Source organism: Pongo pygmaeus, chromosome 2, assembly GCF_028885625.2.
Source record: "Pongo pygmaeus isolate AG05252 chromosome 2, NHGRI_mPonPyg2-v2.0_pri, whole genome shotgun sequence".
Taxonomy (NCBI): Eukaryota; Metazoa; Chordata; class Mammalia; order Primates; family Hominidae; genus Pongo; species Pongo pygmaeus.
In genome coordinates this window covers 125,353,534-125,366,978 of record NC_085930.1, presented here as the reverse complement: position 1 = coordinate 125,366,978, position 13,445 = coordinate 125,353,534, and the positions used below count along the sequence as shown (strand labels likewise).

The following is a 13,445-nucleotide window of genomic DNA, read 5'->3' as shown; positions in this document are numbered from 1 at the left end:
AGTTCAACCCTTGTGGAAGTCAGTGTGGCGATTCCTCAGGGATCTAGAACTAGAAATACCATTTGACCCAGCCATCCCATTACTGGGTATATACCCAAAGGACTATAAATCATGCTGCTGTAAAGACACATGCATCAGCTTTTTAGAATTTAATTGAAACACATAGATTCTGGAAAGTCTTCCCTAAAAACAGTATGTTCTCCCAGCATTCCCCTTGCTAAGATATCTGTTGTTTTTAGGAAGAAACTGTACCCAAGTAGGAATTGTTTCAAATGATTTGGATTTTCAAAAAGTCTACAATTAGAGGTCAAATAATCTAATTTACTGGCTTTATTCAATCAGCTAAGCAACTGTGTCACAAATTCTGCTTTCCATGGGGTTTCTCCCTCCCTGGACACCCTGTCTGGATTAGTCCTTAGTATTCTTAAACTCTTTATAATTATAAGTGAAATCTGTTCTATTACAAAAAGAAATACATGTATTTTCATGGTCTATCCCTGGTATATATAGTCAAAGACCACTAAAAAATAAATTAAATGTAAGGCTCTAAAAATTATCAGTGAAGCACCAAATCATAGAGCTCCTTGAAGTTTCCTGGTACTCCTATCCTCAGCCAGGATTTTAACTGTTAATCAAAGGCCTTTTATGCCTTTTGTTTAAGGTGGGCTGGTGATCAACTGCTATTTTTAGGGAAAGTGCTCTCTTATGTCTCAGCTCACTGCTTGAATACACACTCCAGTGTTCTCTTTGATAAGCCCCTCAAAGCAGAGAAATCCACAGTGCTTTATTGTAAACTTACACATGGCTGAAGAAGAGAGTGCAGGGAACAGCAAGATATTTATAAGTCATATTGCCAGGGACTGGTCTCTGATATTGTTCAAATCTCATAGGAATGCAGAACTCTATTAAAGGTTGACTAGACTGGAGCATGTAGCAATTGATGATTGACATTTATATAAGAAACACTAGATTTGTGTTCTTTCTATTGAAATAGTGTCTAAAATAGGGCCACCAAATGATCATTTTAATCCTCCCCTCCTTTTCAAAGGAAAGTTGAAAGCAATCATTGTCTAGGCCCAAAGACTTAACTATGTTATCTCTGCTGTCTGGATACTCAGATTAAGTAATATCCATCATTTGCAGTGCTACATGTAACTAGTTTTCATCCTTATTCTAAGCAGATTTTTCAAAGGGAAATGAAGATATTGGCTTCTTCTTTTATATAACTTTTAACAAGGAGTTTGTGTACATTATTCAAAGCACACAGATTCACTTTTAGAAATTCTGTCAAAGCAAGCAGCTCTTTAGTGATTATTGACTGACAATTACTCTCAAAAGAAGATTACAAAACATATTTATGTCTTCCCTCAGCATAAAATACTGAATCAAAATTTCACACCCTCGGATTTAAAAGAACTAACAGACTCATTCTTTTTGTTTAAAAATTAAAAAAGAAAACTTCATTTAGCTGAATAGTGACTTAAGGAAATGGGCAATGTCAAGTCAGTTTATGCAGATTATATAAATCTAATGTAAACACAGTTCTATGGATTTTCTGTCCTTTGCAATTAAAGGCAATTCTGTCATTTGCCATTCCAGTCAGCAATCCTAATATATATTATATATTATATATATTTAATAAATATATATTTTTAATATATACATTTAATAAATATGTATATATAGTCTTTCCATATAAGTACGTTGTTTTTTACACTCAACAAGGAAAGCATTAATACTTATTTGGTTTATTTAAAATCAGTGACACATAGTGTTATATTTGTGTGGATAGGTGGAAAGCATTAAATTAGTGCCTCAAAAACTTTAATTTGCTTGAGAGTCATCTAAGGAGCTTATTTAAACACAGATTCCTGGGCCCACTCCCAGAGTATCTGATTCAGTAGGCCTAGGGTGGGCATAAAAATTTGCATTTCTATCAAGCTAATTCTGGCCGTTACTCTGAATAGTACTAGGCTAGACAACATAGCAGAATCAGCTATGCAACAGTAGTGAGACAGATGGAAGGGATGGGATAGGTAAATATTACAGTATCTACCTGTAGTGGGTTGAGTAGTGGCCCCAAAAAGATATATCCATCTGGAACCTTAGAATGTGATGTTGTTTGGAATAATGGTCTTTGCAGATGTAATCAAGGTGAGGATAGTAAGATGAGATAATCTTGGAGATGGTCCCTAATTTTAATGTGTCACCAGATACAGACTTCTATCCTATATTACTGTAAGATAATACATTTCTCTTGTTTTTCCATTTGTGATAATTTGTTACAGCAGTCCTAGGAAACTAGTGTACTACCCAAGCTCCTACTATACCAGAATGCTAAGTTCCCTCAGTCATATGCTATAAACAAAAAGGGTAGAATCTGGACACTGGTCCAGAGGTAAACAATGATTGAACAACTAATTGGCAAGCAGAGTTGGATATTTTCTGATATGTTATTTAATCTTACCCCAAATACTTTGAGGTAGATATTTTTTGGCATCGTTTAACAAAAGAAGACCTTGAAATGCCAAATAGTCATTTAGGCCACAAATATTTATTGTTTACACCAGACTCTTGCTGGCTATTGGAGTGGTCAAGTGACTTACCAAAGGTGGCACAGCCAGTAAGTGCCAGAATAAGCACTTAACTCTAGATCCTGTTATACCAAATGCTGTGCTCTTCTCCATCACATTTTATCAAAGGCTCATACTAGGAAGGCAGAGAGCATTTTGGCAAATACTGACTGTTCATTTCAGTCATTATGGAATATTTAACAAAGTAGAAAAAGAATTAATTTTTTTCAACAAGAATCTCTGTGATTTATGGTAACTGTTTAATGGTATTTCCATTAGTACCGATAAAGTACTTTTCACTTGTTGTTATCTTTTAATCTTATTTCCTCTTGTAGTAAACCTTTTTACTTTATATTCAAACATGCAGATAATTTGATACTTAATAACAAGATAGAAATAATTGCTCTACATTTTCTTTGGAGATGGAGGTCAGTGATTTAGACAACATTTCAATATATTTTTTTTTTTTTTGAGATGGGTTCTGCCTTTGTGGAGTACAGTGGTGCAATCTTGGCTTCTATGAATTTATTACAAATTTTAGTTAGCTACCTTTTGGGTTTTGATTTCACATGTTATTGCATTTTTGTCAGTGAATGTGGTCTATAAAATAGAGATTACTTTAATATTTTTGAGACTTCCTCTGTGACCCAGTAGGTGGTCAAATTTATAAATGTTTCAGGCTTGGAAACAATATTTATTCTTTAATTATTCAATGCTAGGTTTAATATATGTTCATTATATTAGGCTTATTATTTTTGTGGTTGAATTATCCTATCACTATATTTTTTCTGCTTTATTATTTTTTGAGAGGTAAATTGTGTAAGAAATTTTAAGAGAGGTAAAAAAACCCCCTGTAATTCTTGTGTTTTCACTTTGTACATTTTAAAGCTACGTGTCTTAGTTCATTTAGTGTTGCTATAAAGGAATACTGGGTAATTAATAAAGTAAAGATTTATTTTGCTCAGGGTTCTACAGGCTGTACAAGAAGAATGGTGCTGGTGTCTGCTCAGCTTCTGGTGAGGGGCCCAGGATGCTTCCACTCATGATAGAAGGCAAAGGGGAGTCAGCAGGGCTCTTTTTAACAACCAACTGTAGTGAGAATTAATAGACTGAGAACTCACCCACAAAGAAGGGCATTGATCCATTTATGAAGGATTTACCCCTATAACCCAAAACACCTCCCATTAGGCCCCACCTCCAACACTGGAGCTCAAATTTCAACAAGAAGTTTGCAGGGAACAAACATCAAAATTATTGCACTAATATTTTAGATAATAGACAGGTCAAGACAATTATATTTTCTGAGTGAATTTTTTTTAGCATTTAGTAATAACCCTTTTTATCTCTGACTGTGCTTTTTGACTTAATGTCTGCTTTTTTCTACATGAATATAGCTACATTAGGTTTCTTTTGTTAATAATTATGAATATATTATATTCCAGCTCCTCACTTTCAACCTTTTTGTTTTGTTTTGTTTTGTTTTTGTTTCTTTGAGACAGAGTCGCACTCCATCACCCAGGCTGTAGTGCAGTGATGCAATATTGGCTTACTGTAACCTACACCTCCCGGGTTCAAGCAATTCTCGTGCTTCAGCCTCCTGAGTAGCTTCAGCCTCCTGAGTATTACTGCTGTATACCATCACACCAGCTAATTTTTGTACTTTTAGTAGAGATGGGGTTTCACCTTGTTGGCCAGGCTTGTCTTGAACTCCTGACCTCAAGTGATCTGCCCACCTTGGCCTCCCAAAGTGTTGGGATTACAGGCGTGAGCCACTGCCCCTGTCCCTTTCAACCTTTCCATGTCATTCCGTTTTTTAAATTACAGATTTATTGAGATTTAATTTGTATATCATACAGTTCATTTTTTTAAATGTACAATTCAGTTTTTTCAAAGCTTTGCAACCAACATCACTAGCTAATTTTAGAACAGTTTTTCATCACCCTGAAAGGAAACTTTATACCCATTAGCCATCGCTGCCCATTTCCCACCTTGCCCTTTTCCGTGGTAACCACGGAATCTATTTTCTGCTTCTATAGATTTGCCTTTTTTAGACCTTTTAGATCATATAATACTTTTATGTCTGGCTGTTCACTTTTCATCTATATTGTAGCATGTGTCAGTACTTCATCATTTTTAATGGCTGAATAATATTTCATTATATAGATATACCACACTTTATCCATTGGTGGACATTTGGGTTGTTTCTACTCTTTGGCTATTATAAATAATGCCATTATGAACAATCATGTACTGGTTCTTGTATGGGCATATGCTTCTATTTTTCTTGTGTATATACCTAGGATTGGAATTATTAGATCATAGGGTAACTCTAAATTTGAGGTTTTGAGGAACTACTAAACTATATTCCAAAGTAGCTGTACCATTTTATATTCCCACCAGCAATAAATAAAGATTTCCATTTCTTCACATCCCTGTGAACACTTGTCATTGTCTATTTTTTTAAAAATATTAGCTATCCTAGTAGGTTGAAGTGGTATGTCATTGTGGTCTTGATTTTCATTTCTCTAATGACTAATGATATTAAGCATCTTTTTGTGTGCTTATTGGCTGTTTATACATCTTCTTTGGAGAAATGTCCATTCAAATTCATTGTGCATATTTTAATAGACTTATTGTATTTTTATTGTGAGTTCTTTACATATTCTAGATACAATTTCTTACCAAATATATGATTTGAAAATTTTTTTTCTCATTATGTAGATTTTTTCACTTTCTTGATTGTGTCCTTTAAAATCACAGAAGTTTTAAAATGTTGATGACATCCAATTTATTCTTTTGTTGTTTGTGTTTCTGGTGTCATAGCTAAGAAACCATTAACTAATCCAAGATTATAAAGATTTGCCCCTGTGTTTTCTTCTAAGAGTTGTAAGTTTTATCTCTAACATTTACATTTTTCGTCCATTTTAACTTTTATATATGATGTGAGGTACAGGTTGAACTTCATTTTGCAAGTGGATATCCAGTTGTCTGAGTACTATTTGTTGAAAAGACTATTCTTTTCTTACTGAATTGTCATGGTACCTTTGCTAAAAATCAGTTGACCATGTACATGAGAGTTTTTTTCTGGACTCCCAATTCTATTCTATTGATTTATTCTTCTGTTCTTATTCCAATACCATACTATCTTGATTACTGTAGCTTTATCATAACTTTTGAAATCAGGAGATGTGACCACCTTCTTTTAGCCACACCCTTTGTAATTGCTCTTTCTAAAGAAGAGTATATTGCCCCACTGCATGCCTTTGGCTGAACTTTGTGACTTACTTTGGCCCATGGAATAACGTCGGAGTGACAGAGCGATAATTCCAATGTAGTCCTTAAGAGGCTTGTGTATTTTTGCTTTTCTTTTGACTTTTGTAAATCCTCTTTGTTCTTTACTCCATTACCAATTTGTCTTTTTTTAGGTCACTGTTTATTTAGATTTACATAATGTTGAGCACTTAATTTACTTATCTTCACTTCTTTTTGATTTTTCTAGATTAATCTTCTTCCTCCAAAGTACATTCTGTAGTAGCTCTTTCAGCAAAGTTCTATCTTTTTAGCTCTACACTAACCCAAGTTTACCCAGTGGCCTTAGGAAAATGCAAGTCATGTAGGGCAGAGCTACCTACCTCAGCCAACCCTAGACCTACAGGAGAGCATTCCTAGCTGTTTCACTGTGCATCAGAGATGCCCCACCAAACCAAGAGGAACCTCAACCAACCTGAAGACATAAGAAAAGAAGCCACCAGTTTCTGTAAGGAAAGTCTAGGATCTTCCATGAGAAGATGATGATGTACAAATTTCTTAACTGTATTAGTCATTTACAAATACTGTGCATGTCCACTGAGGATTAGCAGGGATTGAAACAATTAGAACAGAATCTCTACTCCATGGTCACTAAGGGAACCAGATTGAGTCTCTACCACCTGGTAGCTACATTCTGGAACTTGTAGCCTTTTCAGCTATCAAGATGAGAGTCAAGGCTAAGAATCTACCCCAGATGTCAAGAAAGATCCTGGGCATAATCAATGCTGAAGTGAAAAGGATCAACACTGGAGAGAAAAGAGGCGAAGAGGTAAACATATGACAATCTGGAAGATGAATTGAATTTCATGGCAGTAAGGGAACTCAGGAGGTCATTCAACTATCCGGATGTGAACCAACTAGGAGCAAGTGTCTGTTCTTTATATGGCTCATATTGTTGGATCCTAACTCATGGGAACTAATAGCTTAAAGTGGGTTTTGAACAAAATTATGAAACTTGAAAATATAGCAAATGAATGTACATAATGTAAACAAGATTTTAAATGGAAAGTACTTAATTTGAAAAATTTTTTCAAAAATGTTTTCAAAAATGTTAGCAGCAAATTCTGATAATAAATGTGCTGAATAGACAGGCATTATCTGTCTATCCAAGTGTTAAATCTATGAATTTTTCTATCCATTGAAGTACATATTTTTGGACATAATAGAAATGATTTTTTTTTAAAAAAATATAAATTATATTTCTCTTCTTTTGGTGATTATCCTTAAATATGAACATGCTTAATGGGTTTAACAATGTAAACCTAATCACCATCACTCTTCTTCTGAATAATTCAAGGTTCTTAAGATGGTTTCACCTTTGTCTAACCCCTTTTCCTCTTCCATTCAGTTGTCTACTTTTGTAAATCCTCTTTGTTCTTTACTCCATTACCAATTTGTCTTTTTTTAGGTCAGTGTTTATTTAGATTTACATAATGCTGAGCACTTAATTTACTTATCTTCACTTCTTTTTTATTTTTCTAGATTAATCTTCTTCCTCCAAAGTACATTCTGTAGTAACTCTTTCAGCAAAGTTCTATCTTTTTAGTTCTCACTCTTGAAAAATATTATTTTAAAAATTGTAATTTTTTTCATAATCATGGCAATCAACAATCACAAAAAGCAGAGAAAATAGTATTAAACCTTTTTATACTCCTCAGTATCAACAAACACACACATATGGCTACCTTCTTGAATTATAGTTTTATTGGATATTGTTTATTGAAGATATGTTCTTGATATTGTTTTGATATGGTGTCTATTACAGCCTAATTGTCTTACCTTTATAGCTTGGCACCATGGGCTTTTACAAACTGACATGGAAAATTCTTTTTTTTCTTTCTTGAGACAGAATCTCGCTCTGTCACCCAGGCTGGAGTGTAGTGGTGCAGTCTCAACTCACTGCAGCCTCCGCCTTCAGGATTCAAGCGATTCTCGTGCCTCAGCCTCCCGAGTAGCTGGGATTACAGGTGTGCACCACCATGCCTGGCTGATTTTTTTATTTTTTATTTTTAGTAGAGACCGCGTTCTGCCATGTTGAGCAGGCTAGTCTCAAACTCTTCACCTCTGATAATCAGCCTGCCTTGGCCTCCCAAAGTGCTGGGATTACAGGTGTGAACCACCATGCCTGGCCTAATTCTGGAATATTCTTAGTCATTATCACTTCAAATATTTTATCTTCCATTTTGTTTCTATATTATTCTTATGCAACTCCTTTCAGAAATATTCTTGACCTTATCATTCTATTCTCCATGATTCTTAGCTACTTTTCCAAAAAGTATTTTTGTCTCTCACTGCTATAGATTTGGCGATCTCATCAAATCTATCTTCCAGAATAGTTATTCTTTCTTCAGTGTATCTAATCAGCTCGTTAATTCATCCATTGAATTTTAAATTCAATGACTTGACTTTTTTTTAATTCTAGAAGTGCTATTTGGCTCTTCTTAAAAATTCTTTCACGGCTCATAGATATCATAGAACCTGAAGTTGTTCATTATAGTTTCCAATCCATTTTAACCCTTTAATAACTTAAATAGTTATTTTAAATTTAGGTTTATTGCTGTAATACAAACATACAAAATGAAAATCATAAATGTAGATAAAATTAGATGAATTTTTATAAAATGAGCATTCCCCTCTAACCAGCACCAGATCAAGAAGCAAAACATTTCCAGAACTCCAGAAGTGTTCTCATGCCCTCTTCTAGTCACACTTCCTACCTCCAAGGTAACTGCTATCCTGACTTGTAGTGCCACAGTTTAGCTTTGCCTGTTTTTAGTTTTATGTCAACTGAACTATACAGTGCAAATATAATTATTTTATGGGTTTTTTTCTTCTCCAGATGATCTATATGCTCTTGATACTTGTGAATTACAAAGACCCTGTATACATTTTTACATTAATTTCTTGGCTGTTTTGCTTACTTTTGTCTTGGTGATTTTAGAAGTCCTGGCTAAGTCTTCATGTTAATTATTCGATTGGAAAATCTCAGGAGACATGAAATTGGATTTCTCACTTTAATGGTGTAGATCTAGTGTTTTCATTCTTTTAGGATTATTGCTTTTTGCCATTTAATTCCCCATGTCAGACTGCGTACTACCTTATTGCTTTTGTGTCCCAGTGAGTGAAGTTTTTCCTATTTTCTTGTTATGGATAGAAAAAATCCTTGAAGTCCCTAGGGTTTATGGAACATTATTAGCACAGCTCTCTAACCAGTGTCACCCTTAAAACATGTCACTTATCTTTACCTAGACATGAAAAGCCCAGCTTAAACTCCTTTGGCCCCTTATCCTGGTACAAATTTCTTTTGGGTCCTCACTATGTCAGTTTCCACCTATATATTAATGGCTTTGCATTTCATGTGCTTCTGGCATTTGATTTTTTTTCTTTATCTAAAGGTGTTATATATGTGTGTACAACTTCAACGTGTTTTTATTACTATTTTTATGTGTTTGTGAAGTTATGTAAGGGGGAGTGGATAATATGGGAGGTAGGCATCCAAATCAAATCAGTTTAGCACTCCTGAAAGATGAGCAGATCCATGCAATTGCAGTGACTATGCAGTGGTTGACTAGACGTAAAGATGTTGTTTAGGGTTATCGGCCAGGGTGTTTCTTCTGACTAAATTACTTGAACTGCATGGGACCCATTATTTTACTGAACTGATTTAGTCCTATACGAACTAACTCATACTTTTGTTTTTGTATTATAGAAGCAGATTTCTAAAAATAATATTGAAAAGAAGAAGCCCAAATTTAGAAAAAGGAAAAGGTATGCTTTTTGAAATTAAATAGTATTATGATAAAATTGAAATATATATTGGATTTAGTTATTGCCTGACCTTTCTCACAATCCTTGATTCTGCTTCACTTGGAAAATACTGTGTTTACAGTTTTCTAAAAGAATTAATAGAATTATAAGTAGTAGTCTTAGAAGTACGGAAAAAGCTTTATATTCATGAAATATTTTGAAACAGAACTTTTAAAGATTAATATCTTATGAGCAATCAGAAAAGAATCAGGTTTTTAGTTTAAAAATAGGTAACGTAAACCAGAAACAGGTTTTCATAGTGAACTAATAAGCCACAGATGACAATTTTTAGTGTTTATCGTTGAACCAGTCATTTTTTAAAGAATGGTAATCAGTGCTGTGTTAGGAGGGGTCCTACTCAAAAACAAGGACTGACACCAATAGGTAGCCCTTCTTTGTACTTTTTCAGAAGATAAATAACTAAATTTTAAAAATGGACTTTCACTGCCTTATTTCATTACACTTCACAGTAACCCTATCAAATTGTTAGGAAGTATATTATAATCTCCATTTTAAAAAATGAAGAATCCCTGGCTTGGAGAAGTTAGTGACTTTCTCAAGATCTTATGGTTAGAGAAAGTACATTTGAGCAAATTTTTTTCTGACTCTGTGTCAGCAACATAGAATTGTGGAAACAGTATGGATTTTGCAGTCTGACAGAGTTTAGTTCTACCATGTTCCACCATTTACCTAAGTTGTGAAATTTCTCATTTTTCTCTGATATCTCAAATTCTCAGTTTCTTTATATAATGACAGTAACAATTAGTAGGTGTTTTGGAGGAGGATTATGAAAAAGCCAGTGTAAGGTGCTTGGTAAATTGTTAATGCTTTGCACCTAGTGAGAGCTCAAATCAATATTAGTCTTCTTTGTTTTTCACTGCAACATACTTTGTTACTACATGAAACAACCAAGAGAATTACCTTTAGAAAATATATGCATTTATAATCTACAGTTACCAATGAATAGACATAAATGGTCATTTAAATATACATGATTGATCTTTTGAAACTAAATCTGTCAAATTATTTTTCTAGGAAAGCAATTTTAAAATGCTCTTTTGAAAATGTTTGTTCTGATGATGCCTTATCAAAGGAGAACATGGGTATGTGAAAGCCTGTCCTGCTTTTAGTTCTTTAACCTATATATAATTCCACAGAATGTAGTTGTAGTCCTTTGAAGAAAAAAAAAAAGATCTCCTGTGTGTGTTTGTGTATATACATATATACATGTGTGTACATATGTATACATTTTTACACATATATACGTGTGTGTATATATACACATATATATGAGCAATATTAATGAATCATTTTTGTTATTGATTTATATACCAGGGCTTTTAAATTTTATTTAGGTTTCTATTTCCTTGAATTAAATTTTCTCTGTCTTAGTCATGTATTTAATTTTTTAAAATAACACACCAGGCCAGGCACGGTGGCTCACGCCTGTAATCCTAGCACTTTGGGAGGCCGAAGCAGGCAGATGACTTGAGGTCAAGAGTTCAAGACCAGCCTGGTCAACATGGTAAAACCAGTCTCAACTAAAAATACAAAAATTAGCTGGCCGTGGTGGCATGCACCTGTAATCCCAGCTACTCTGGAGGCTGAGGCAGGAGAATCACTTGAGCCTGGGAAGCAGAGGTTGCAGTGAGCCGAGATCACACCACTGCATTCCAGCCTGGGCGACAGAGCGACAGAATGACAGAACGAGATTCCCTCTCAATAAATAAATAAATAAATAAAGCACCAGCAGCTGTGGGAAGAAATACCAACAACTATACATTTCAATCCAGACTTCTTCATTCCAAACTTACTGGGATCCTAGCAGTGCCAAAGAGAGAGAAGAAAGAAAAGCAGAAGCCTAGGGCTTCCAACTAAATTGTCGTTGGTTAGAACACAGTAGAGTGAATGTGGAATGCAGGGAGAAAGTTTTAGTTTTCAAAGGCAATTTCCTCCTTCTACATTTTATTTAGTCTTGAAAAGCAGTAAAACGCTTATTTGCAATGTGGAACTTTGGCAGTCATGTTCAAAGCCCATTAAACCCTGAGGAGTTATCAGTGATATATTCCCTTTTCCTTGAAGCCACTCCCAGGGGATCCTATGGCATTGCATTTCAATTGGCTAAATAAGTCAGTCGTTGTAGTCTTATTAAAAGAAAGGAAAGCCAGATGCAGTGGCTCATGCCTGTAATCCTAGCACCTTGGGAGGCTGAGGTGGGAGGATCCCTTGAGCCCAGGAGTTAAAGACCAGCCTGGGCAACACAGTGAGACCTCATCTCTACTAAAATTAAAAAAAAAAAAATTAACTGAGCATGGTGGCACATGCCCAGTTCCTAGCTACTGGGAAAGCTGAGGTGGGAGGATCACCTGATCCCAGGAGTTTGAGCTTGCAGTGATCTATGATCACGCCACTGCACTCCACTCTGGGTTACAGAAAGGATGAAGTAGTTATTTTTAAAAAAAAACTTGTTTTTTTACACCCAGAATGTAAAGTAGGAAAACTTTTAGACTCTAACACTTTTCTTTTAGAAAATAAAAGAAAACTAAGTACTTTTTCCTCCTCATCACCCTTCTCTTTTATTAAAATGCTTTCAGAATTTCAACATTGACATAGCCCTGCAAATTTATTTAGGATTTTTTTTTAGTGCCAACTTTGGGGTAACCCAACCAGTAGCTACTATATAAGGGAATGTGTTAGTCTGTTCTTGCATTGCTATAAAGAAATACCAAAGACTGGGTAATTTATAAGAAAAGAGGTTTTCATTGGCTCACAGTTTTGCAGGCTTTCTAGGAAGCGTGGTGCTTGGCTCCTGGGAGCCTTCCCAGAAGGCTTGCAATCATGGCAGAAGGTAAAGGGGGAGCAGGCATGTCATATGGCAAAAGCAGGAACAAAAGAGGGGAGAGTTGCCATACACTTTTAAATGACCAGATTTCATGAGAATTCACTCACTATCACAAGGACAGTACCAAGGGGATAGTACTCAATCATTCGTGAGAAATCTGCTCCCGTGATGCACTTACCTCCTACCAGGCCCCACTTCCAACACTGTAGATTGCAATTCAACATGAGATTTGGGCAGAGACACATATCCAAACTCTATCAGGAGGAAACAGCTTCTTAAACATTTAATAGACAAGTCGAAGTGAAAGAAAACTCCATAAATATATATTTGAAAGTTTTTAAAATAGTGACTGAGTTATTGAGACAAACTGTTAGTTATTTCTTATCAGGAATGGAAAAACAACACTGATTTATTTTCTACACATTAATTTTTAAAAGCTAGATATGGGGCTGGGCATGGTGGCTCACGCCTGTAATCCCAGCACTTTGGGAGGCTGAGGCAGGTGGATCACCTGAGGTCAGGAGTTCAAGATGAGCCTGGCCAACATGGTAAAACCCTGTCTCTACTAAAAATACAAAAATTAGCTGGGTGTGGTAGTATGTGCCTGTAGTCCCAGCTACTTGGGAGGCTGAGGCAGGAGAATTGCTTGAACCCGGGAGGCGGGGGTTGCAGTGAGCCAAGGTCATGCCACTGCACTCCAGCCTGGGTGACAGAGTGAGACTGTCTCAAAAAAAAAAAAAAGCTAGATTCGGACTTTGCTATTACAGATACATATTTTTTCTTTCATTTCTTTTTTTTTTTTTTAACTTTCTCTGAGTAATGGAGTAGCCGTAATGCTACCACTTCACTCTCAACAATAAATTGAAACAAGTCAGAGAAACTACAAGATAATTAGTGTTGATAGAAGATGATTG

The 13,445-nt window shown here is 35.2% G+C and overlaps 1 protein-coding gene across 3 annotated transcripts in view; it reads left to right on the top strand.

Moving 5' to 3' along the window:
* ZCWPW2 (zinc finger CW-type and PWWP domain containing 2) overlaps positions 1-13,445 on the top strand; it is a 177,843-nt gene that overhangs the window by 156,439 nt on the left and 7,959 nt on the right. For all 3 annotated transcript variants that reach the window (XM_054480127.2, XM_054480129.2, XM_054480128.2), the window contains 2 exons: positions 9,592-9,650; positions 10,725-10,792. In XM_054480127.2, the coding sequence (XP_054336102.1) occupies positions 9,592-9,650; positions 10,725-10,792 (127 nt within the window). The remainder of the gene's footprint in view (positions 1-9,591; positions 9,651-10,724; positions 10,793-13,445) is intronic.